The sequence below is a fragment of the Periophthalmus magnuspinnatus genome, chromosome 7 (genome assembly GCF_009829125.3).
Source record: "Periophthalmus magnuspinnatus isolate fPerMag1 chromosome 7, fPerMag1.2.pri, whole genome shotgun sequence".
Classification (NCBI taxonomy): Eukaryota; Metazoa; Chordata; class Actinopteri; order Gobiiformes; family Gobiidae; genus Periophthalmus; species Periophthalmus magnuspinnatus.
The window spans coordinates 27,122,535-27,149,103 of NC_047132.1; the positions used below are offsets into that span (position 1 = coordinate 27,122,535).

Consider the following 26,569-nt stretch of genomic DNA (forward strand, 5'->3'; position numbering starts at 1 on the left):
ACTATGTTTTGTTTTGTTTTTTTTCCCCTCGGGTGTTTAGTATTAAACAATAACTTGCATCATGAGTTTACCCTGTGAACCATATTGTCTATATTACCTGTATTTATCTAAAACAGCTTGAGAAAGAAGAGAAACCTGTTTTGTTTAGCACTTCACTTTAGCAAGCAGCGGATTCCTATTTGTGATTTTATTGCTGAAAAATGTAGGACAGCATGTACATCTATGGTACATGTAGGACTTAAATTTTGTATTATTTTTTTTAGGTGAAAATTGAAATCATCAGAGCGCTTGAGCTGCCAATGCAGGACAAAGCAGGTTAGCTCAATCTAAATTTTGAGTAAGCTGATGACAGAACAACTTTTATAATATGGCTAAAAGTAGATTTTACTTAAAATGTCCACTTTAAAGAATTTAAAATTACCTTGTATTTTTTAAAATATATAAATCTAGACAATATAATTACAATAGCCTATATCTTTATTATTGTAAAATCAAATGGAGGAGGAATGAAATCCACTGCACTGTCACTGCAAATAAAACGCTTTGCTGTAATGCCTTGGTTTAACCTTAAGATGGCAGTAGTTCATTTTGAATTTAACATATCGTTTGGAGTTTAGGAGGTACTGTATGAGGAAATCCATATGGATAGTATGTAGTGACTTCTTACATCCATAATGTATAATTAACATGGTATTTGAGTAGTAGAGAGGCCTTTGTGCAGTGCTTGAGTCTGTAGCTGAAGTCAAATCTCATCTTGTTTGTGTAATCCCTGTGTGGAGGCTGCATTCAGGTCTGACCATTGCCCTACATGACCACAGAGCAGCTCGACCTGTCACTCATTTTCACTGAGAGAAGTTCAGGTTTTCCAGTTGCTCCGGGCAGCAGCCAACACCAGTTTAATTCACAACAGAAATAAAGGAAACGCTTTCTAGTGCAGACCAGCTTTTATTTTTAAAAGGTCTTGGATGTCAGCAAACTGTTATGAAGACATTGCAATAATGTTTACAGTGGAAAGCAGAAGGTTAAACTAAAGTTATAAAAGGCTGCCTTAGGATCAGGCTGCAGCTTGTTTCTTTTGAACTCCGTATTGGCACACACACAAATAAAATCTGTACTTTTTTTCTTCACTTGGGTGATCTGCAGAAAATAATCCATTTCTTACTATGCAGTGATTTGTATTAGTGTTGTTTTGTTTTTCAGTATTGATACTTGTTCGAATGAATATCTAGTTTCACTGCTAGTTTTAGTATCAATATATCTGGGTACGATACCTCTGACCACTCTATCTGACACCACCTTGTTTCATTTTATCCATGCCTGGGACTGGCATATGAAGCCTTGCTCGGACTGTCACTTTGAATGCTGCGGTGAGAACATTTATATTTGACCCTGATCCACTTGGCTGCTCTGTAAAATGGTCCGTTCATAAAGTCCACCAGGCGTCTTGCTGAGACATCATAGCGTCAGCATCAGTGGGATGTCAGATTGACATGAGGTTCTCACCACTCTCTCCACGGGTGGGAAGAGAGGGGAGAGCTGGCATTAGCAGTCAAACTCAGGCCTAAGACAGAGGAACAGCATACAGATGACAGAGGAGTACCACAGGGGTCGGACATGGGACCACTGCTCTAACACGTGCCTGTCCAAACAGAGAGGGGTGTGACCCAGAATGTGTCGGAAAGAAGATGGGCCAGTGATGATCAGGTGAAAGCTCATGGGATAAAAAAGTGGTTGTATTGACCTTGTTTCATAAAAGTAAATGTCATGATATCAAATACATTTACTGATTATTGTGATGTCAGGGGGGAAAAATCACAACTTTACATGTATTCACAATTATTTTTGGCACAATGAGCAAAAAAAATAGTACAATTCATTCATATGTTTTATGGCCATTCCTCATTTCTCCTTATATAATAACACCATGGACAGATAAAAACACTTTATATTCAGGTTTGCTTTGTGGTGCCTTGTTTGATTAAAAATTTAAAACAATTCCCCTTAATGTTTATTACTTTTTGGTTTTTACAACAGGCTTGGGTCTACAGAGGTGCAAAAGGGTGCATTGCAACCTCATTTTAAAATGCTTGCACTCTCCTTTTAGGCAGGTTAAATGATGACACCTAATGAAACAGTATTGTCTTTGAAACTCATATGCAGCCTCAGTCAGTCTGTCCTGGACCTGCCGCTATCTTATGATTATATTGTGACCCAAATTATCACAATTATCAATTTATCCAGTAATTTTGCCATCTATACTTCAGACTTTTCTTGCAAAAGTTTACTGTGAATAGTATCTTTGATTACATGTAATGGTATTTTGACTATAGCACTTCTAGTTTTAATGTTTGATTCATTTTCTGCATTTATATAGTCACCTATTTACCTAATGTGAACAGTGGGAGGATGTCAGATACATATCTTCTTGCTTTGAAACTAGCTGCAGGGCTAGTACTAGAGAAAGTGTTTGAATTACATTAAATCAAATAAATGTGAGCCATATTCAACAACATACTCTACAATAAATACTACAAAAAAATTAATGGGTTGATTCTCTTCTTTACACATCTCTTTCATCTTGGCTCAAAAGTGGATCAGATATTTCTAGGTCAAAACCTCAGCTCAAGTGGGACCCTCTATAAATTACCCTGTGAAAAATGAGTTTTAAAAAATCAATACTTTAGGAGTGAGTGTGGAAATAACGGCTTCACATTAATCTCCTAATCTCTCCTGGCAGCTGGGAAAATAGACTCCTGTATTCTTCAGATGTGATGAAATGCAATCAGGACAAGACTATGCCCAGGAATGAATTTGCATTAAGAATCCTGCATATTTTTACCCAATCCTACATCCCCCCCACAGCCCCCAAAGCTATTTTAAGTCCGAGGCACTTAACAGAAAAACACAGCGCGCGTTTGTGAGTGAAAAATGATTGGGGCGAATGTGATGCCTTCAGAAGTGAGTCCAGGAAATGAGAGGAAATGTAGTGTGTCTGGCGGCCCGGGAGCGGCGCAGCAGGGCACAGGCTACAGTAATGGATTCCTGACACACACCATTACTCCAGTGGGAATAATAAGGATGTCACCTGCAAGACCCACCCCCCACAGGTGCAAAATGGAGATGAGGGTGTGAGTGCAACACACTTACAGGCCAACAGAGCTTCTCATTTTCAGCAAAAGAGTAGAACATTCAAATGCATATATTGATTGTTTAGTGAAAAACAAAAAAAAGTGTTGGCAGGTTTAAATCCCTCTCCACTGATTATATCCTGAAGTTGTGCTCTTAAAAGTAAAGTACTCAACTTTATTACAATTTATAATCTGTTTTCTTACAGCCTCCTACACACTGTTTTCATCTAACTATAAAACATTTTATATTTGCACAATTGTTATGAAGAGCTATATGGGTGTAACCTTGTGCAGAAATCTCATGAGCATCATGAGATACTCCAGCAGTGAGCAGACCAATCAAAGAGCAGCTTTGAGGTTTGTGCAGAAGCCAAGAGAGAAGAGCCCAAGCAAACCTAAACAAACATGACGACACCAACAGACGTACTTCAGCCTATTTTAGCAGAATTATGGACTATTTTAATTGTGAAAACTGTGCAGAAGGTAAGAACTGAAGATGTCTGTGCTTTTCTCTCAACTGGATGTAACAAAAGTTTTTTTTTTTTTTATTGTTTCGCTTTTGTAACTTTTCAACCAATCAGATTCTAATATTCATCATGACGAGTTTCCTTGATTCAGTAAGAGTCATTCCAGACGGATAAGATGCAGACGACAATCTGTCGGGAGTCAGGTTAATATAAGTCACTACATGAAGATTTGGGATGAGCTGATTGGCTGTGCAAGAGTGGTCCAACCTTCTTCACTTCTCTGCTGGACTTGTGTTAAAAAAATTAAAAAAATTAAAAATACATGTGAATATTAACAATGTGCCAAAACGTTTTTTGAGAGCAAGGAACTAGTTGGAGAAATGTAAATGCTTCCTAATTTGATAGTTTGCAAATCAAATACCCCATCTTTAACCATCTTCACACACCTCGCCTGTGTGAACGTGCTCGTATCATGTGCTGGTGATTGTGAAAACTGCAGGGAGAATAGCTGCCATCTTAAAGTCAGTTTGCAACAGGGCAGCTGTGGCAGTATCTCATCTTGACCAATAAATGAAAGTCTTATGTTATATTAATTATCACAAAGTCCAAAGTCCTTAATCAAAATGTGCCTTTAAGGCTAGCGACTAAAAATATGCCCCTATATGAGATTAAAAGTAGCCTTTAGCTCTAATGAGTTCTTTTTTAGGGTCCATAACTGCTTATCAAAACTATTCAAAATCTATCTGTATTGTCTACTACCTTATATTATATATACATCAATAACTACACTCACTAATCTGACTTTCAAAAGCAGACTAAAAACCTTCTGACATTGGGTTTATCTCGTTGTCTCTCCTTGTACAGCGGGGCGACTGGATGGATCCTGGAGTGTAATTTATAGCTCTGTTACAGCAAATACATTCTTCTGCTGTGTCTGGGGACTCCACCAAACTGCCTTCAACTGCCACAAATAACACCGTGAGAACATGACAAGCAACTCCCAAACTTCTGCTGCGGGCGTCGGGGCGCTACATCACACAGCCCTGGATTTGTCAGCGGATTGATGTCTTCGACTTGGTGTCAAAGTTATTGTTGGTAAAGTATATCAGTGTAAACGCTGCTACAGAGAAGTGTATGTGTTCAACTGTGTGTACCATCAAGCGTGTTTTCTACACTGATTAAAAAGTAATCTCCAATATACAGTCTATACTGTAGGTGAATTCCTATAGACAGTCAAATGTATAATATAATACTTTCATTAGCATAAAAGGCAAGAAGCAATTGTCAGGGGATTAGTAATGCCTGACTGATCGGAGGACATTACTATACCCTTTGCATATGACACATACCTCATTAAGTTCACACAACATGGAAACCAGCCTCTCTTATTCCCAACCTTTCTTTATATACATGCTTTTACATGTTGTTACATGACTGGCTCAGTACATTTAATCATGCCCTGTTTCCTATTTATCATCTTATTAGCAAGTCTTTTTTGAAGTTGAACATCTTATATTTTAATGAATAGATGTGACCACAGCCAATCATCAACCTTAATTTGCACAGAGAGCATGCTTATGTGAGCCATGACATTATTTTCCCACCAGTGACAGATATAGAATAATGCAAACATTATGACACTGACTTAATGTAACCATAGTTGGCATAATGTATTCTGAAATGTTTAAATTTACCATCTATTAATTTCTAAATAACTCATTTGCATTAGGTCTGTATAATAGTGAGAACTGAGCTCTCTGGAGAAGCACCATTAGTCACAGTGTAGCAGCTGTAGTATTTCAGCACCACGGACAGCACTCCATATGTTTACATCATGTTGCCTCTCTGCGACAGCCCATCTTTTCCCTCATTTATTTATTTTTCAGGCAATATAGAGAACTGTGCAAAGAAAGTCTTTTCCAGAGTGTTGGCTCATAGACACTCATCCCCAACGAAGAGGCAATCCTGGCCGCACTCAAGCGTCTCCTCCCACTGTTGCGTGAAGTTAGCTTTAACCAAATGCATCACTTTGAAGGACCATTTGAATTTCAGCTCAAGTTAAGGAGAAACAAACTGTACTTTTTACCTCTGGCCTCTTTGAAAACCCTGCCTTTTTTTCCAGACATCTCTACTTTAATGTGGGAAAGTGCTGAGTCTGTCGGAAGGTAGAGCTTCAAAGACAATGCCTGCTGCCAGAATACAGTAGAGAAGCAGAGGCTGATATTAGGCGAGGACAGGCCCATCACTTGTGTCAGTAGACAATAAGACCAGCCCAGACTCGGGAGAATGGTTCTTCCTAAAGTGCTGGAGAGACAGAGCTGCACTGTGTCACACCCACACAATAAGCCCTTATCATGGAGCTCCCAGTCCCCAGCTCAGCAGCCTACAGCCTCAGCCAGTGGTGCAGTGAGTGGAGGAAATAAGATGTTTATGTATTGATGTGCAGAATGGTGGGTCGAAACAGCATTCACTAAGTTGTGTTTATCAAACTAAGCTTTGGGATTTGTAACAATACGTGTACTTTCTATTTAGTACTTTGCACAAGCCAGGTTTTATCTCTGTGAGTGGATTTACTCCAGCTGTTCAGACATCCATCTAAAGTAAACACATGGGTACAGTAGATAAATTGGAGAATACACATTTCCCAAATGAATCCCTATGGCAATGTCTGTCGGTATGTAATTCCCAAATAGTTCCTTGCTTAATATTGCAGGGATATGTTCTAGTCTGAGGAGAAAATTCACCCACATTGTATGCAAATATCACTGGTTACAACAGGACAAGGCAAGAAAAACTGTCAAATTATTGTGTGAAAGCATTTTGGCTATCATTTTGCATGTAGTAGTTGCCTAGTCTTTCTTAACTATCTCAATTCCCCCATCAAAAACATTCACATTTAAAAATCCAAACAGATTTTACCTGCTTTGTAAAGGAGACAGATTTTTGCAAACATTTGGAATAGAGGACAGACATTTCAGAGTGAAGGTAATCACGGTCATTATTTAAAAAAACACAGCTGTGACTTAGAGACTCTCATATTGCGTATTTCTCTCATTTGAACACGATACTCCACAGATATTACATATGCTCATGTGTTACTAGCTGAGGGCGATCATTAGATATAGTGAGACTGCAGTGGTAGTGAATGGCGGTACAGTTCGCTCACATCAAAAGCCTCTCATCAGCAGTAGATTCCTTTCTTTGGACCTAAAGTCATTCATCACGTCTTTGTTAACGTCTCTCGAGGCTGCTCTGGACCATATCCAGAGGGGAAACCTGATATGTTGGAAACACACACTTATCTGACCCAGATAGGACTGTGCCTGTCTAAGTATTACAGCATTAGAGACACTTTGGTCAAATCTATATCTTTAAGTGAAGCACAGGGGCGTTTAATGGTATATTTTTAGCCATATGTAAGTTGATCTGTTTTTTATATATTCTTGTTCCAGTAAATAGTTTACCTCCCTCCAACCCTTTGGCTGCAACTACAACAACATATCCACCCCAGTGCCCTTTGACCCCATCATTCATACTACTGCTCTGTGTCTCTATCTTGGATCAGTCTCCAAACATTTAACATCATTTTTTGGCACAGTAGGAAAATTTGTACTTTGCATTTTTTTGTCTTTCTTTCTTTATCTTTATTTATACAGGGGATTAAAAATACAGTACAAGCAGAAAAACAAACAAGTATACAAGGCCATATGAAACATTAAAAACTGGTGCAGGTGTGACTATAAAAGTTTGTTACCAGATTATTAAATTGCCATTGTGCCATTATCCAGTTTTGCTTTTCCTTGGAGCGTATTCCATTTTTGTGAAGCAAAACAGCTAAAAACCCTCTTTCCCATCTCAGTTTAGGTGTGGCTCGTCCTTAGCCTTATGGGGTCATATGATCTGGTGTTAAATGTCCTAGTATCAATGATTAACAAGGACGTGAGGTATTCTGGCATTCTTGTACGAAAGTTTAAGTTTATGTCAAATATAGTATTTTACCAAAAAGGCAAGGCAAGTTTATTTGTATAGTACAATTCAAGGTTGTTCAAAGTGCTTAACAGAATTAGAAAGACATTAAAATCACAATACAACAAATCAAAACATAAATAATCACAGATAATCATCACAAAATTAACATTAAGGTGAAAAGGACAGAAAAAAGTTTTGTTTTTTACAGTCATCAGGATGCTCTGAATAATTCAAGAAATGTACTCCTTGTGCAAAACCAAGTGTATAATGAAGAATGTATTGGATGGTTACTTGCATTTGAGAAGTTAATGAGATACCCACATATACTACATAGTGTTGTGCAGTATGAACATATGGTATGGAGGATTGTATATATTCCTTATTATCAAAAATGACAGTGTGCAACCAGTATGCAAATTTTAAGTTTTACTTCAACTACTTTTGAATGATGACACTGTTAAGAAGAGATTTACGCTCTTATAAAACTTACTTATGTTGTACACACTATAACCAACCCAGCTGCTTGTGTCTACAATGTCCCTCCTATTAATCCCTCTTTCGGTGGTCCACTAATCCCCTCACTCACTCTCCTCCCTCTCTCTCTTTCTTTCTCTCCCCACCTGTCAGCAGCTTTTCCTCGCTCTCCCCCTTCCTCTTTAATGTCTCTACTTGTTTGCTCTTTTGGCCCTTGCTCATCTGCCCCCTCCTGCTCTCTGACTGCTCTCCCTCCACTCCACAGATTAGGTCCGGAGCAGTAAACAGGAGCAGGGGGCAGACAGGCTGAGGTGATGGAAGAAGTATTATCTTCTCTCTGTGAGCAACTTTCACTTGTGTCCAGCCTCTAAAGGAAATAGAGAGAGTGTTGGCGTTGAACGTGGCGGCTTTGTGCAGTCTGAGGTCCGAGGTAAATGACACGCATCAACACGGAGAGTTCCATCAGTCTGTGTAATGGCTCAGGGCTTTTCTCATCACCGCAGCTACTGGAGGGACAACGCCAGGTACCAGGTTTAGACTTGAGAGAAATACTTGATTTTTATGGTGTAAGAATCTAGAAAGGAGGGTTTGACATGTAAAATTCACTACATTTATACATCTGTTTTTAGTATTTCATTTTCTTTTGCGTTCTAACGCCTTCATCAGCTCATGCAAAACAAATAAATTAATATGAATAGCTTTGAAATAAACTTAATATATAGTCAACCTTGTGGACTAGGGTTTATTCTGTAAGTCCTTGAGAGATGGGAGGAAAACAAAGAGAACCTGCAGACTCCACCTCTCTTTCTTCTCTCTCTCTTACCTGACGATATGACACAACGCTACATAAAAACTATATAAAAGAAAAGAAGAAAACATTCAATCCTTGCAGTTAAACACATTCTTGAGCAAATAATTAATGATGGAGACTTAAAATGTGCCTCACCCTTGGCCTGTAATCCCTGTAGAAGTGACAATTGTGGCCCCTCGATATATAAAAAATGTAACCATTTTTACACAAAGTATTCCAAAATGACAATTTTTTTCAAAACTGTTCAGCGTTTTTTACATTTCCTCAAGCTATCGCTAAACATTGTCGCAGCTAATCAACAATTGAAATAAAATTGTGGACCTTGTGGACTAGTGCAGTTTATTTTGTATATCCTTGGGAGATGAGAGGAATAGAGAGAGGACCTTACCTGCCAATAAGACACAAAGCTATGTAAAAGAAAGAAAACAGCATGTAAATCCTTTTGTGTAAGAAAAGGTGGGACATGAGCTTGAACACTCAACATGAATTAAAATCTTTGCAGTTAAAACACATTCTTGTGCTTCTGAAATGTGCTAAACTAAAAAAAAAAGAATAAAGCAAGCATAGAAATAGTTTGTCAACGTTTTTCCATGATTGAAAAATGACTTCTGAAAATTGGAGATGAAACTGTGCAGACGAGCAGATTGTTTCATTTGAAAGAAAATTGGATTATCTCATGTTTAAAAAAAACCTTTCAGCCGCAGAAAAAAATGAGTGTTATAATCACAAAGCCTGACTTTACAGAATGAGGTTTACAGGTTCGGGGTGGCTTCATCCCATTTACTCACATCAAATACAATCGGTTCTGTGGTTTCAGATTATCATCACAGTTTAGATTTTTATATGGGACTACCATCGTTTCTACACCCGCAGCTATTACATTTTAAAGGAGTGATAATGACAAATCTGTCTTATTACAGGGTTTATCAGTAGTATTCCCAGTCCATTAGTTCAGTGCTCTGCTTTCCCCACACCCACAGAATCAAATATAATCACTAAAATATCCCTGACATTTTCAATTCCACTGTTGTTTTGTCCATAATGGAAATGCATTTTTGTAGAGACCAGCCTGTTCCAATATGCAGCAACAGTAAATAAGGCCCTCTGTGAGTGTAATGTTATTCAGAGCTCTGGGCTCCCTCCTGCAGTGAGCATACGGGCTCCACTTTGTTATTTTCTCTGGTCACTTCAGAAAGTTTGATCATTTAAATGTTTACTTTGAGAAATGTTAAAATAACTGTAGTAGTAGTATGAAGTAATGAAATATAAATGCTTTGGCCAAAACATACGGACAGCAGGTAAACAGGTGCATTTCTTGTGGTCTGTTTTATTTATTATGACACAATAATGAAGGCGATTCATCACTATTTGGTTCTATATGGACCTTAGTGGCTGACAAATGTCCGACAGGTTCTTTCATATGGGGCCAAATGGAAACCACCCACTGATCCACTTGGGTTCGATTACAGAGCTCAGAAACTCACTCATTCTCCTAATATGATTCTTTATGGCCTTAAATGATGATTTATTGGCAATAGCAGAGCGGGCGGTGACTCGCCGTGCTGAGTGGATTTGAACTGTTGAGTGAATCTGTGACTCCCCCAAGGTGAATGCAGTTCATTTGTTACAGCAGACACAGGACTGCACTTACACTCTCAGAGAGGAGAAACACCCATGATTCTCTCTCAAATCTGAACAGAAATCGTTTACTTTTGATGGACTTGAGATCTACAAATTGTCAGCTCTTTGAAGACTGACAGTGAAATAATGGGAGGTCTCTCAGGCTGTGCTTTTAATTGGCCAGTTCAAAACGCTGGGCTTTAACAGTGGAAAGACCCTGGCTGTGTTCAGCTGGAGAGTCGATACCATGACACAGTGATCTCTGATCAGAGGAAGACCACACTCTACTGAACATGTTCAAACCACAGGCATCGACAGACCAGGACATCCTGACTGCACCGTGTCTGTGAAGCACATCGAGGAAATGTGTCAGCTCTGAATTTATGTTTATTTATGTTTAAAGGTTCATTATGTAACTTTTCTGATGGAGAATTCACCACCTGCTTGTCAGTGTTTTGTGTATTTCACAGGATGCACAGTCACAAACTGATTTATCTCCATGGAGATGAGCAGATGACGCCACTAGGCTAGATATGTGGAGAGGTGAGCCCACTCACAATATGAATGTTTTTCAAGATATTTTTAGCATGAAAAACACTTGCACATAATGGAATACACGCAAACTAATAACATCTCCATGAGCAAAAGGAGATAATGGACGGTCAACCAGAGAAATGACACTCTGACCTTGAAGTTAACCACACATAATGAAAAGTTGCCTTGTGGGCCCATAAAATACTTGACAACTCATTAAAGAGAAAGTGCAAACTGCAAGTGGTGCAGAGCTACAAAGAGGATCTGGACTGGATCTGTAATGTACACTGGCAATAGAAGCTGTGTGTAAATAAAACAGAGAAGATATGGGATTTTCTACATCTAATTGGCTCATGTTCTCAAAGAAACAGTGAAAAGTACTCTGCTTTATTGGACTTGCAGGTCAGTGTGGAGTGTGCTGCACTTTTTAAAAAGCCAGTTTGCTAAAGTATTTGATTTTGTGATTGTGATAATTTCATTTAACTCATATTTTTTCCACTTAGCTGTAACTGAAGATGGCAGACAATAAGAGAAGCTATGCATGGGTCAACAAGTCCCTGTGCTATGGGACAATAACACACTGCCTCTCTGATGAACAGTTACTTAATAAACACTCTGTAGTGACATAAGAGATTTAACCACTGAATAAAAGTGAATCGTGCCTGTTTTCCAGCAGACTCACAGTGCACAGGCCTGCTCGGTCCACCTCTGTTGAAAAGGAAAGTACTGGCTGCCACAGTGCCATGTAATTGGTGTAATTCCCCTGAAGCTGCAGACTCTTATGACTGATTTATGCTTATAATACATGACCTGGCGAAGATAAGAGCCCTATAATTCTATGTCATTAGCTGCCAGAGCTCTTCCTGCAGCCAGTGGTGGTCTATTGTCTGGGCCATGAGGGGGTGGACCGGGAGGACACTGGAGCTAACTGAGGATGCTAATTTATGCTTCCAGATGATGTCTCCCTCGCCCCAGGTGGACTGCTTGATTTGTCAGCAGTGCATCTCATTAGGGGCTGAAAAACGCGCATTTCTGGGGGGAACAGGTTGAGGGGTGGGGGGATTTGAGGAGGATTTGGGGGGGGAGAGGGCAGAGCTCACGGTTGATTGGATGTCACAGTCTCACGGGACAAACCTGTGGAGACAAGTGCCAGCTGACTGAGGAGAGGAGTATGCCAGGACAGATGTGCCACTGATGCAGAGACCAACTGTGCACTCCAGAAGCAACTTACTGTCTATTCTGACAATATACTGTGTTTATACTTTCTACATGGTATTTTGATAAGCATAAAGATTTAAAGCTGCAGTATATGACTATTCTGTTTGCTTTACTTGGAATGTTTCCCAGCACGACATAAAATCATTTAGCATTCATTCAATAACAGGCATTTTAACTGCCAAAAAAGCTTCTGGTAGTGTCACCTGTTTGTCTCCATAGAGATTGCTAAATTTTACACCATTCCCTGGAATATTCTTGGCAAAACCATAACATCTCCAAGGAAAAAAGGTTTCAGACTCTCCACCTAAAAACGTAGAGTGCCCTTTAAATTAGTAAAATGGGCAAATAATTAATGACGGAGCGAAAAACTGGAAATGTGCCCCTCCTTCAGCCTCTAGTATTTCTGTGATTTCTGTAGCTCAGTTGGTAGAGTGTTCGTCCGCTGATCCGAAAAGTTGGAGGTGCGATTCCAGCTACCACAGATGAATACTGCTGTTGTGTCCTTGCGCAAGACGCTTAACCCACCTCACTCTCATCGTTTGGTGTGTGAATGGGTGAGTGGTATCTTCTCGTAAAGCTCTTTCAGCTCCTTGAAGTTGAAAAAACACTATATAAAAATGTAACTATCTTCTCAGAATGCAAAGTGACAGCGTTTTTCAAAACTATTCGGCGTTTTTAACATTCTCTCCTTGAAGCTTGCATTTCTCCGGTGCCTTTATGTACATTCTTATCTCCAAAATGGCACCTGACATTTGGTCCTTTATACATTCTTTAAATCCTTCATTTTCTTTGTCCTTCCCAATAAAAATGTAAGGTGACGTTTTGCCTTCTGTGTCCTTGTTTAAACTATAATATGCAGACTCTTCATGAAAATTACATCACCTCTTGCACCATTGAGATTTCTTTTATTCCACCCCCTAACCTCTGGAGTTATACGGATGTGTGAGGTGCATGTGGGCTGCTTGGGTCATGGGAAGTTGCCAGTTTGTCAAAGCACTGATATAGAGACACAAAGAAGGAACTGCAGCATGTATTCACTTTGGGAAATATGTGGGATATGTTAAACACTTTCCTGGTTTGGTCCTGTTCTAGTCTTGTTTATCCTTGGCCTTGTTTAGCCCTGGTTTAGTTCTGGGTTTTATGCCAATTACAATGTGTGTGCATGTGTTTTGGATGGTGAAATAAATCTAAGTACCCAAATGGAACACATTGTAAGTAACCCAACCAGGACATGCAGACTCCCATTTGAGAACATACTATTGGCAATGTGCTCAAACCATCCACCAAAACACAGAGAAAAGAAACCATTTTAAAAACTTTTTCTGAAATTAGACAAGACGCCCATTGCATTCTGTCAAAGTTGTCAGTATTTTATTCTTTATGGTCAGTTAAGGCAATCCATTACAAAGCATTTCACAAACCACAGCATAACGACAAGATCATGTCCAACACCTGGTTTGGAAATATTCAGCATGCAAAAGTCCAAGAGGTATGTAAACACCCTGGGATAGAACGGGAGGAGTGGCCCAACTCAAAACAGTGGTGGTTTTGCAAATCAAATCTCAATGGAAAACAAAGGAAGCTGAGATGCATCATGCGGAGTGCGGCTGCTATCGCTAACATCGTCCCAGCTAATTAACCGGCTCTAAACTATATAAGAGAGGGATGAGACTATGTACTAATGTACCACTGAGTTTGGCACAAGCATGCACATCACCTACGAGAGGCCAAGGGATGGGTTTGGCACTGGTTACATTAAATACAGTGATTATGTACAACAACAAAGTAATGTGAAAATACACCAAATCAGACATAACATTATGACCACTGTTTTTATAATAGGACACATTTTAGCATGTAGGGTATCTATCTAGCAGCAATGACATATTTTGAAGTACGAAAAACTGGATGAGAGATAGGCAATACTTGTGCGATGTGAAACGATCCTTTCCAACAGATAAACTGCTTGAAATGGCCGACATAATGGCTGCCAGAGCTGATACAAAATGAGTTGGAAATATGATACTAGTCACATGACCACATCACCTAATGCTATAGTAACCAACATATGGCAGGTCATAATGTTTTGTCTGAAAAGATAATCAAAGCTATGTTGTTTAATTAACAAAAAAACATATTGTGTGCTTTAGAAGAGACATCTCTGAGGAAAACATAACAAAATGTATATTCAAATCAAACGTGCCATAATTGCATAAGTCTCATTACTGTGCTCATCCATTCATATAGTCTTCAGAATGGTAATAGTGATTTCCTACAGAGGTAACAGCCCTCAGGGACATTAAAACATATATTTTCTGGAGTTGGCAAACATTATGTCAAAAAAGTGCACATAATAAATGGCCCCTGTCTCCTCTTTGCATCTCATCCCCTTTCACACATTTGCATGATTTGATTTATTATTCACTTTCATAGCAAAGCCTGTAAACAGCAAAAGTGAAGCAGTTTGGTCTGAACAACTCCATCAACAATAAAAATGGGACTAAGAGCCGAGGTTAATTGTCAAAGTCATATTTCATGAAATGACATTTAAAGTTGAGTTCATAATAGTGTCTCAATTAAACTATATATAATAATAATAATACTTTTTTTTGGCTTAATAGGCTTTTTCTCGAGGTATATTGGTATTTTATGAGAGTTACACAACTAATTATAATGGCCTCATTTCACCTAATGTACAAGTGATTCTGGCAGAAAAGTAAATGACTTCTGAGGGAGAAATAATTATATAAAATAATGAACAGAAACCTAACACATAAAACTCTAAAAACTAGGCCTAGGAGCTGTGCATTATTGACGTGGAGAAGAGCAACATTAAAGCAACATTATGCAAGACAGAAATATTTGTGCTAATGACAAGATGATGCCAAAACAAACAAAAAAAAAAATTCACATTCTCAAAAACCCATCTGCTCGTCTTTGTAAACTTTTTCAATAAAATGTATTTCTAGTAAACAAAATAATGCAAATATCATAACCCTACCTCCCTCTGTGTGACCACAGTTCAGTTGTAAACTTTATAAATAGTACGCAGACATACTTAGCCGCATCACTTTCAATGCACAAAGATTATCATTTGTGGAGATCTGTATAGGAGTACAAAACATAACAAACCATCTGCTGTATTAAACCTAATCTTGCAACAGTGATATAGTCACCACAGTCGTGGTGTGAAGAGATTTTCCTTTAAAGAAGCAGAAACCTGGGAGTTGGGATATGTTTCCATATAATAGGCACATTTGGAATATCGATATCGAATGTGTCGGAGGTACAGGTGAAAATGATCTTTAGGAATAGGTTGTGAACAGTCAGGAAAAGCAAGACATTTTTAAGTTAAATACAGCTTTTGTTGTTATGTAATCCCAGTATGTTCAGATCAATGGTGAAATGATACAACATGAGCTAATCCCGCCTGTGCAGTGTGATGTGTCATCAGCAAACAGATTTTGTGTTGCAAGATTTGTATTTGTACATTCTGGGACTATAATTAAAATAAATATAATGTTGACATCATTTTTGCAAAAAGTTTAAAGTAGGGTCCTTAAAAAGTACTACAAATAAGCCAACACAGCAAACATAATGGAAATAAATGCAGTGGTCAAATGATATACAGCAGTCTCCCTGTGTGCTCACAATGGCAACACATTTTGAATTATTTATGAAATTTTATGGAAATAACAGCTGGTATGATAATTTTAACAATAGCATTGGTGTTGGAGATGGAAGGCGTAGCTGCAAACACAAACCACAATACTTTCCATTATGTCTATTGTGGTGCATTCAATGACTCTTTGTTCATTACGGTTGTGCTTTGAATAGGACAGTAGTGCATTCTGTTTTTATAAAGACTAGAAATATCGGTAAAAGACGTGATGCTGAAAAATTTGTATATGGAAAAAAACATTGCAGCAGGTCCTCCTCTATCATAGTCTAAAGTACATCAGCCAAAACGATTGATAAACATGCTCTTATAATACAGTTCTTATCAAAGATAGAAACAACTTTTATTATTACACTTGTCACAAAATATAGGGATGGAAAACTACCAGGAGTTATGACTTTGATCCCTATCCATTTCATAAAACCTCTGTAAAGGAATAAATAATTTTTCTGCAGTAAATAAATGAACTATACATAGACGTCCTATTTGAACACACTTGACCCAAAAGGTATCACAGACATGATACACACATTCTAATATTGTATGGATGCCTTCAGGACAGGCCCTCTACGGGATTATTTGCTAACGCCGGAATATCACCACTTGGACAGGTAACAGCACACCACTAAGCCTCGCATCTCAAGCCAACGCACGCGTCTTCACATGCCATCGACCTCCATCAATCCAGGCTCCAGACAAAATGGAGTCTCAATATTCAGCAAAGAGCCTTGAAGAGCGTCTGTTAAAGGATCGTTGTGTTTGGTGGAGCTGGCGTTCTGGTCCAGCGGGGTGGGGGTGGGGGCAGGACGGGTCACACAGGTTTGGACTGGTCCTCAGACAGGTACAGAGGGGGGACAGGGTTGGGTTTGATGGCCCTGCTTTTCATGTACAAGATGACCTGGTCTGGGATCTCGGCTAACACGTCTTTAGCTAACCGTGCCATGCTCAGGACATGGTTCCCTGTGCGGTCCATGTAGTCTCTGAATGGGACAAACTGCAGGGGACAAAACGTGTTATGTTATGTTACAACAGTGGATGCATTGACTTGTAGCAATTTGTGAATTATTGAAAAGGAGCAGGCTGCTTCAGAGGAGAGTATTTGTCCATTTCATGATATGGACCACTTTGAAAACCTCACTGAGGCAGCAGCTGCCATAGAAATAAGCTGACCTCATCTTGAGGTTTGATTTTTTCATGTTGACCCAATAGGCAATCATGTCCTTTTCGATTGGAAACCAATTCTACCATTTTTCTCTGACAAACAAAACTACTTTCTTAAACTACCATCATAAATTTGTATTAAACAGAATTGATTTTCTTGTTGGCTTTTACGAAACAACTTGGCACTGGGGTCGTTTTCTTAATGAACATTTTGCTCGAGTTTGGAAAAGTTCGGTGCTGTTGTCATTCTCCAGCTCCGACTTTGACAGTAATTAATTCTAGTTCTTAAGTCCTCATTTCCCTGTCCCGATAACGTCTAAATTCAAAGATAAGTCATAATAAATCTAAAACCCAGGGCTCAGACTTTTAGCTAACAGCAGGATGTCTGTGCTTATAGTGCTGTATATGCCGTGGGAACAGAGCATTGTCCTTGTTTGTTCTGTTCTTCTATAACACAATCCCAACATCAGTTTGTGATTTGTTGAAGTAATCCAGCGTCTGACAGGCACAGCTGCTCTCAGGCCTGTACACTGTCATCACATCTGGGCCTCTGTGGTTTTGGGCTAAATGTTTATGGCTGGAAAGATAGATTTGTTTTTGTTTACCTGTACAATATCTCTTTCAGCGAGTTTGCCTCGAGAGGAAATCCGCACGTCATCTCCATCCAGCTCCACCATGGCTACACACAAACATACTTAAGGATACATAATACACTACCACACTAAGATGAAAAAGTCTTAAGAAGTTTTTAAATAAATGAAGGATGCCACAAAGTTCAAGACTGTACAGAAATATTAGCATTCAGAGGGGGAGATTTCTGCCAAGGCACTGGTCTATACAGCAGTGATGAATACACATCCCCAGATATAGTGAAGGAGTAAAAGTTCATTATCTTTCTATTTTACATTGCATTAAAATGAAATAAAAAATAAAGAATGTTTAATTTTGATGCAGAAAATATAAGAAGACAAACTACTACTTACTACTACTTAATATTTACTGCTACTATTTACTACTTACTGCTACACAAATACAAGCTACTAAAAATATAAATAAACCTTAAAGCAAACAGTACTGCACACATAAACTTGTCATTAATTCACTGCATAAGCTCCGTTTAGTACAAAGACACATCTTACCATCAAACTCGGCTTGTCCAACTCCCACTATGATGATGGACATTGGCAGTTTAGCAGCCTGCCGTAAACAAGAGAGAAAACAACGTGTTTATATAAGTAGCTACGATTACAAATTTATCTAAAACTGTGACGCTAAAAATATAAAAGCGATGTAATGATGCAGAAAATGAAGAAGACAAGACATAAACACCAGTTGTTTAAAGTTTGCCTATATATTATCCATACATTGCCTGGACATTGTTGTACTATATACACACGCGTGGTGATGTGTAGCAGAATTACATTTGCGTGACTCAAAGCACCTGCAGTTTGACATAATGAAAACGTGAATGAAGTCAAATGGCGTATTCATAAAACATGATTGCTGCTGCCACTTACTTACCTTACACAGCTTAGACATGAGTTATTCATAGTGTTTGGATAATTCAAATACGTTTCATAAACCTCAAACATCAGTACTGGAGATATATTGTACATAGCGTTATCTCTCAAAATATGGATTCTTAGATTGTGGCCATAACTCTGGTCTGGAACAGTGGAGGATTTTTCACATTTTGCCCTGTTTTGGCAGTTTAGTTTGACATTTACTAGACACTGCTTATCAAAAAAGTTGTGTTATTACAGTAGTGGACAGTATGAAAAAACACATTCAGCCAATTGAAAAATACATAAAATGGATGGCCTTATATTCCACGTTGTATCTAGTTTCATTTCAAGTAAGACAGGACCTAAATCATGGCACAAGAACATGAAATCTTAAAAGTTTGCAGGTTTCTTTCAGTTACTTTTGTTTGTTTTTTGTTTGTTGAATCTACTGTTGCTTTAAAGTCCTTGCCACTACTCCACACAGCCTTACACGCCTGTATGTGACTGATATGTGTTCAAGTACATTCACAGGAATTACAGAAAAGTGGGTCAGGTCCTGGAGCCCCCCCCCAGGGACCACCCCCCAGTGACCACTCTGTGTTTCATATCGGCACTGCCCCCCTGGCTCTCCCTGGTTCTCTCTCTGGTTCACGTGGCTTCAGTCTTTCCCGTCTCATTCAGCGCGACCTCTCACTCCAGCCCATAATACAGACACTGTGTTTGGCCTTTTCAGTGGAGACCTCACACGTACAGTACAGATATCCTCCAAATGCCAGGGTGGTCTTTCAAAGCTGAATTATTTAGACGACACCATTTGTTACTTTGTCTGAACCACAGAGCCATCCATCACTTCTGCATCTCTGTTCATAGCTGAAAGGTGAGGCTCTCTTCTGGGATTCTGATGTTTTTACTGTAAAATTTAAGCTGTGGTGCCCGACTTTACTCTTGTAAATGATTTAATGAGTTAATGAATCCCCTTTAGATTATTAGAGAAGCAGCACTTGTTCACTCTCTGTGTCGTCTGCATCAAAGTGTGAAACACATTTTTTATCTTTTCCCATTTCTTAAGTTGTGCACATTTCCAAAAGTCTAAGCGTGCAAATACTAGTGATGTTTGTGAAGGTTTGTGAGAGCTAGGAACTAGTTAGATAGACTGATTTAAATGCAGCTCCTTCTTTCACAGTTTGAAATGCAGGTATACCAGCCATAATATACTGTAATAATAAAACTCTCTTATACAAATGGCCCTGTTTTATGAATCAGGGCTGGTATATCTAATTGTTAGCTAGTTATTTTTACAGTTTGATGTGACAGTTGAAACGTAACTTAATATTCTTTACTAGTGGATTGCTTTTCATTCCAGTTAAGTGTAAGTTTTGTTTACCTATTCACTCTTTTAAAAGAAAGAGGCAGCAGTTATTTTATCAGACTTAATATATTGTATATTTACAGAAAGTACATAGACATGGTGTTTCCTGTATTTTCTGTTCTTATAGGCTTTTGAAACTTGCAGAAGATATTCAATTTTCTCTAGTCTGAACTAATAACCTTGCTCTTCTGTTCTACAGACAGTAAAGTTTATCCAAGTTTCTTTTCCATCATGGCAAGAAAACTTCGATCCACAGAGGACCTCAGGTGAATGGGGCCACCAAAAAGCTGATGACAAAAGACAAAAGTGTCCCTAAAAAGTCCTAGTACATCCTCTACACAAACAAAGAGACAGAGAGCAAATATAACCCCCAGTCAGCCCCGGCCTCCTCTGTCCAGCACACAGCCTGAGGTCAAAGTTCACAGGCTTTGCTCAGTCAGCAGGAGGCGGGACGCACAGATCCAGAGTGGCCCAGAGAGGAGCACCACAGAGCAGCAGCAGCGCAGAGCAGCAGACAAGATCTTAAAAGGAAGGTGTGGCTGTTCGAAAGGTTTGATTAACAGTCGCAAATTCCCTTTAAACCCAGTCTGCTGGGGGTCTGAGGCTGAGGACACCAGAGGCTTCATTATAGAGGTCTTCACAAACACACAAACTAGACAAATAAACACAACCTGAAATGTCATAGACAAACCCCACAGTGATCTGCTTTAGCTGCACACCTGCTGACCTGTAAATATATCTCCACTGAACCAGACGGCCTCCAAAGGTCTAATCCAAAAGAGAAATATTGAGCAAACAAAACATTGAGCTGAAGTTGGCAGACAAGTGGAGCAGAAAACATCCTCAAATCCTTAAATCCGGGACACTAGTTTAGTGTCTGCTGTAGTCTGGACACCTGTGGGAGCAGAGGAGAGTGTCCTCACACTTTACTCACATTCACAATGGCCTCCTTTGTCTGAGCCATGTCTGATATGACACCATCCGTAATGATGAGAAGGACAAAGTACTGCGAGCCATCCTGAACAGCTGCTGCATATCTGTAACACAGATGACACATTCAAGGAAAGTTTGCTACAATAATCAAGTTATAAAGTGTAAAAAACTAAGTAAATGTGACTCAGTGTGTATCTTTCTGTTATTGACATAGTGATCCCAGAAGAGAAAATCCCACATCCAAAAGAACAATTCCCCTGTTTGTGACTCTATGAGGGCATTTTAAGTCTCTCATTTTCATTTTTTTCTGTTTTGATCAGCCTATTTTCATAAACCACCGAAGAATATTTTGGATCCAACATAAAAGCTGCAAATGTCTGGCAGTGTGTTCTATTGGACATGGCTTAAAGCAGGCCACAGTGGAGCGAGTTGTGAGAGAGGCTGAGGCACGTTGGCGGAGTTATCTTAAGTCTAGAGTTGTGTTTGCAAACAGAACAAAAGCAGGAGCCGCGAGTGCAACTGCTGTGTCAGAGATGAAGAGTAAGGAGACCTCCCACTCAGACTGCACAGAGAGTGACACAGGAACTTAATATAGACGTGCATAAAGCAGCAAAATGCTATGCCTTTCCCAAGGTGTGTTCAAGCTCCACCAGAGACAAGCAGCCAGCGTGGCCTACTTTCAAATGCCCAACTTTGCTATGAATTATTTATCAAACTGTTTATGCAAGCGCCGCAGTCTCATTCTTTCAGAACTTTATTGATTTCAGAGATCCGCGTTGACCTCTCTTGATGAGCACTGAGAGAAAACATGGCAAGTTGATCCTCAAGAGCCAAGGACGGGTCAGCGGTCACACGGCACTGTTGATCGCAGCTTTGTAAATTTGACACACGGAGAAAGCAGTTCTAATCAGAGTCTGGTTATACAGAGACGGAGAGAAGAATGATGGTGGGTGTTCAGGAGATTAAACTGTTTTTATTTTGGCTAAAGCGTTCAACAATAACAGTCTGCATGCAAACGACGCAGCAGGTGAAGTCATGGATATAAATCATTACAAACGGCCGGTGGAGAGGAGAGGAACACATTAAGAGTAGATTGGATATGCAAATGCACCTTTGACACATTAATTATTTATGTAAATGTTTTGTGCTGGGGATGTCAAGAAATACAAAAACATGCCACTAGATTGGAAGATGATGTTGGGGCGGCAGTGACAGAGGTGGAGCAGATGGTTGCAGTTGGATGCTCGGTTTGACCTTGTGCAATAATGTAACACTAGTGGCAGCACAGAGGTGTTATGATTAAAAAGATATGATGAACTTGAACTGAACCAGTGAAATAAATAAATTAGATTCTATTAAGAGAGAGTGTTTTCTGTTGGAAGTCTGTAATCTATTGTCTGTTTCTGTACCAAACATATCATTCATAATACATCGGGCTGATAATGTATGTGAAAGGCCAATGTGTTCAATATTCATATATGAGCACATAATTAATATTAATGTGTCCTTTTTGCACATTTGTCACACTTAAATATTTACAATCATCAAACCATTTTTAATTTACAAAGTAGAGATCGACTGACATGGGTTTTTTCATGGCCAATGCCGATACCAATTGTTTAGAATCCAGAGAAAGTAATGGTCACTAAGCTCTGCAGATACTTTTGGGTCAATATGTTGGTCCGATTTTGCTTATTTTCCCCAAATTATGTCATTTAAATTTACTACAAACTCCCCCCCAACCCCTCTTTTTACTACAAACCTTTAAGAGAGCTGTGTAGTTTTAAATTAAAGTGTAAATATAAAGGTTTGCGTGTATTTTTTAGGCAGCAGATCAACCAAAACAAAATATTGACCTCTGTTGGAGATTTAAGCCCAATTTATACGCTAAAAAGTCCAAATATCGACGCTGTTGGTCTATCAATAACACAAAAGACAACTGTAAATATAAAATGCACTTCATAAATGACAAAATTTGGTGAAAAGCTACACAATCCTACACAGACCCCTTTGCAAAAATAACATGGAAACAGTTACAGAAGCATTGTAAAGAATTGTAGTAAAGTCAAATCATGCAATACAAAGAAATACATATTTACATGAGCTGTTTATATCTGGAAATTTTAAGAAACCCATAATGGTATCACATGACTCTATGCTTTTATATATGTTTCCATGTTATTTCCAGCTTTCTCACAAGTACATAGGAGTAAACTAGATGTGGATTTAAGATTATGAATTTTCTGGTCTATGGTTTTGCACTTTTATTAGTAATGTATTGCAAGTTGACCTATTTTATACTTAAGATTTTTTCCACAAAGACAACCTCACTCACTGCAGCCTAGAGGCACACATGTAAAGAACTCTCTAGCTTTTTATGAGGCAATATGTGCATTTTAAAGGCCTTAAGACGCATTTATCATTTATGAAGATCGTTCAGCTGCATAGCAAGCAGTGGGCCGTTTTTAAAGTGTTTGTATAGAAAACCATTTGCTTCATGTTTTATGTTCATAATAAAATCAAAGACAACGTGGAGTGAATGTGTGAAGTCATTTAGCCAGAAGCCACAGCAGAGTTTCTTTCTATGAACATTATCATATTAAAGTAGAGGTAAGAGACTTTAGTTTGTGTTTTGTTCGATGTTGGCTACTGACTGCTACTGTTTCAAATGTACTAATTAAGTCAAGTATCTTGTTGCTGCCGCTATTATAAAAGAATCACTGTGCACAATAAAACAGACTAGCTTAAGGCAAGAAATCCAGGCAGGATCTTCAAACGTATATGTCATAACAAACTAGAAATCAATCAATACGGGTTTTCTATGGACAAAGCTGATAATGTAAGGGTGAACTCAAATCACTATAAACCCAGTTACTGCCTCTACGGTGTACTGCTCTGTGTAAGAAAAAATTAAGATAAATGTATTTCACTTAGTCAAGAAGTCAACCCAAACACAATATCTGCTTATGCTGGAGCTTAAAGGTCCTTGTGAGCTTTAAGTCATGTTATAATATAGTTAACTCATCAAAAACATACCCGGAGTGGTGTTTTGTTTGATTCACACTTGTTTAAGCAACCGTTTATTACTAGTTTGTTTACGTCTGCAAAGCTCAAAATGCTCTGTGCAGCTACATTTTTCCTTTTGTTCTGCAGAGAAAGGCAAATCCAGAGCTGAAATTATCCAAATTATTCTAGTGATGATGTTTAAAAACACAGTGGAGCCTGTATTACCACATGACATCACAAGGTGGAACAGAGTGTTTTCTGTTTGAGAGAAGAGCTCAGTCTAAATATGTAGGGTTTGTGTGTTTGTGCGAATGCTACAAAACACAACTCCAGGTATGTTTGTGATAAGGAAACAACATCATAAGAGAGATCAGAAATTAGCATAATATGAGCCCTTTAAATGCCAATAGCTGATGTGCTTAAAAAGTGCAGGTATCACTCATAATACAAAGAATACATAACAAAAATAAGCATAAACATGATTAGAAAGCTGCACACTGTACTCGTGAAGAAATAATAGAGGAAAACAAAAAAAAGTATTGCATAATTTGGTTACCTCAAAAGTTCCAAGTGTTCCAAGTGTGTACTTTTTTAATTGTGAAAGGTAGCTGCAGTTTGCCAGCACCTAAGCTCCCTCATTTCCTATCTTCCTAACAGCTGCGGTATTTTCAAGTAATAAACTGCCGCTCTGTCTAAGGCTCTGAGCACTTGTCTGTCCAATTACATCCCATGTTTATGTCAGAGGCAGCTCTTGTTATCTCCGCTGCTCTCATAAGGAGCCATCTCACTCTGACAGCGTGGGGCTTGTCCACGATTGTTTGCACACAGATAGACTTTCAAACAGGATAATGGCTTGTTTCTGGGCAGATATTTGTGTAAAGTACCTGGCAACATGATTCACCACCGGCGCGAAATTGGTGGGTCCGTAGAGCTGCACCGTCTTCAGACTTTGGTGGTACGCCTCCAGGATGCCCTCCATACCGTTACAGTATGGATTATCCACATTTCCATTCTGAGGAAAACAAGTAGCATTGATAAGTATACTCATGTTTCAAGTTTATGAAGCAAAAATGATGGTAGTGCTCACAAACACTTAAGGCTTAATTCACTGAACAAATAGCTTATTAAGATTTAGGTATAGTAACTACCTAATCAGAGCTGGTCCTAGCTTTCAGGGGACCCTAAGTTGAATTTGTCTCTGAGGACCCCGACAGCAGATGCCTCCTGGCTCAGATATTGGTGGTTAACATTTGACAACATTGGGTGAAAGAGAAGGACATTCCATCACCTTGGCCAATTGTATTTGTATTTATATGACCAACATCAGACTTAAAACATCCAGAATGTCACAACTCCCATAGTCACAAGAACAGAACACAAACATATAAGGGGGGTCAAGATTTTTTAAATTTTAGACATTTATTCTTCGTTTCTGGTAGATTTGATTTCCAGTTGGCGACAGTGGGCTTAAATTTACATTGATAAAGGTCCTTGCACAGGTGTAAACACATAGCTGCCCTCACCTCTGCTTGGCTCAAAAGCAAATGTAGGTAGCAGTAGATATTTTGCTACTATAGATATAATATATGATTTTCAATATAAATGTATGAGCTCTTGGGGGCCCCCTGCTGGCCTTGGGGATCCTAAGCAGTCTGCTTATAGGCTGGGCCGGCCCTGTACCTAATTAATACCCTAACTCCATAAATGAGTAGTTACTAATCCAGAATCAGTAGCTCAGTTGCTCATTGATTCGAAAGTTGGAGGTTCAAATTCCACTCTCAACATTAACAATATCAGTTGAGCGGCCAGATCCACTAGCTCACAGGTTGGCGGTGCAATTCCAGCCCCCACAGATGAAAGCTGTCATCATATCCTTGGGCAAGACACTTAACCAACCTCACCCCCAATGTCTGTGTACACTGGTGGATGAATGTGTGTGTGAATGGGCAGTTAAGGGGTAGTTATTATAGTCATACTGAAAAACCTAATCATATCATTTACAATGCTATCAGGAAACTGAAACGTTTGGACCGGTATCTTCTCCTCTTACTCCTGTTGTGGGTTTGCATTGCAGTATAATGTAATAATGGCTCTAGTCCTAGTTTATATTGGATTTTTTTTCACCCCTAAACAACTGCTCTTAAAACTATCCCCCTTTATTTAATACCACAGAAAGTATTTTGAAACTGCACTTTGAATGGATGGATTAAACAGCTTCAAATTTCCTCCGGGATCACTCAATTAAATCAAGTTAAAATTTCCTCCTCTTTCACCCAACAAAACAACATGACCTAAAAAAAAGGAACCAACTTTAATACACCCACAAGAAAATATGGTAAAATACGTGGTATTAAAAAGAACTGTGTATTTTTGGTTGGGTGGGTTTATCGGCTTTTGATTTCCTTTGGGACTGACAAAATATTTTTCTAATCTTTTTCCAAATATCTGTTTCCTTTGGGATATCTTATACAAGTGAAAATCTAATTATACCTGTTTCTTCCAATGCAGTAATCTATATCCGTGATCTTATTTAGTAAACCAAAACATAACCTAACGCAAGTCATTTGTGGCATTGGTGACTTTTAAATGATAGAAGGCGCCTGCTCTGTCAAACTAAGGATCAAAAGACTTAAAACTCCAATTAAAACAGTTCATACCCTTAAAAACCTCACAGCCAGAGCCAAAACGACTCCAA

At 38.8% G+C, this 26,569-nt stretch overlaps 1 protein-coding gene across 2 annotated transcripts in view; it reads right to left on the reverse strand.

Annotated features, from left to right (window-relative positions):
* Positions 1-13,576: 13,576 nt before the first annotated feature.
* Positions 13,577-26,569, reverse strand: part of cpne5a (copine Va) — a 103,488-nt gene continuing 90,495 nt past the window's right edge. The window contains exons 16-20 of one of the 2 annotated variants that reach the window (XM_033969968.2): positions 24,759-24,886; positions 20,870-20,972; positions 18,201-18,258; positions 17,667-17,740; positions 13,577-16,894 (exon numbers count right to left, since the gene is read on the reverse strand). In XM_033969968.2, coding sequence (XP_033825859.1) covers positions 16,712-16,894; positions 17,667-17,740; positions 18,201-18,258; positions 20,870-20,972; positions 24,759-24,886 — 546 coding nt within the window. In that variant the 3' untranslated portion in view covers positions 13,577-16,711. The remainder of the gene's footprint in view (positions 16,895-17,666; positions 17,741-18,200; positions 18,259-20,869; positions 20,973-24,758; positions 24,887-26,569) is intronic. The other variant, XM_033969967.2, reaches the window with a different exon arrangement.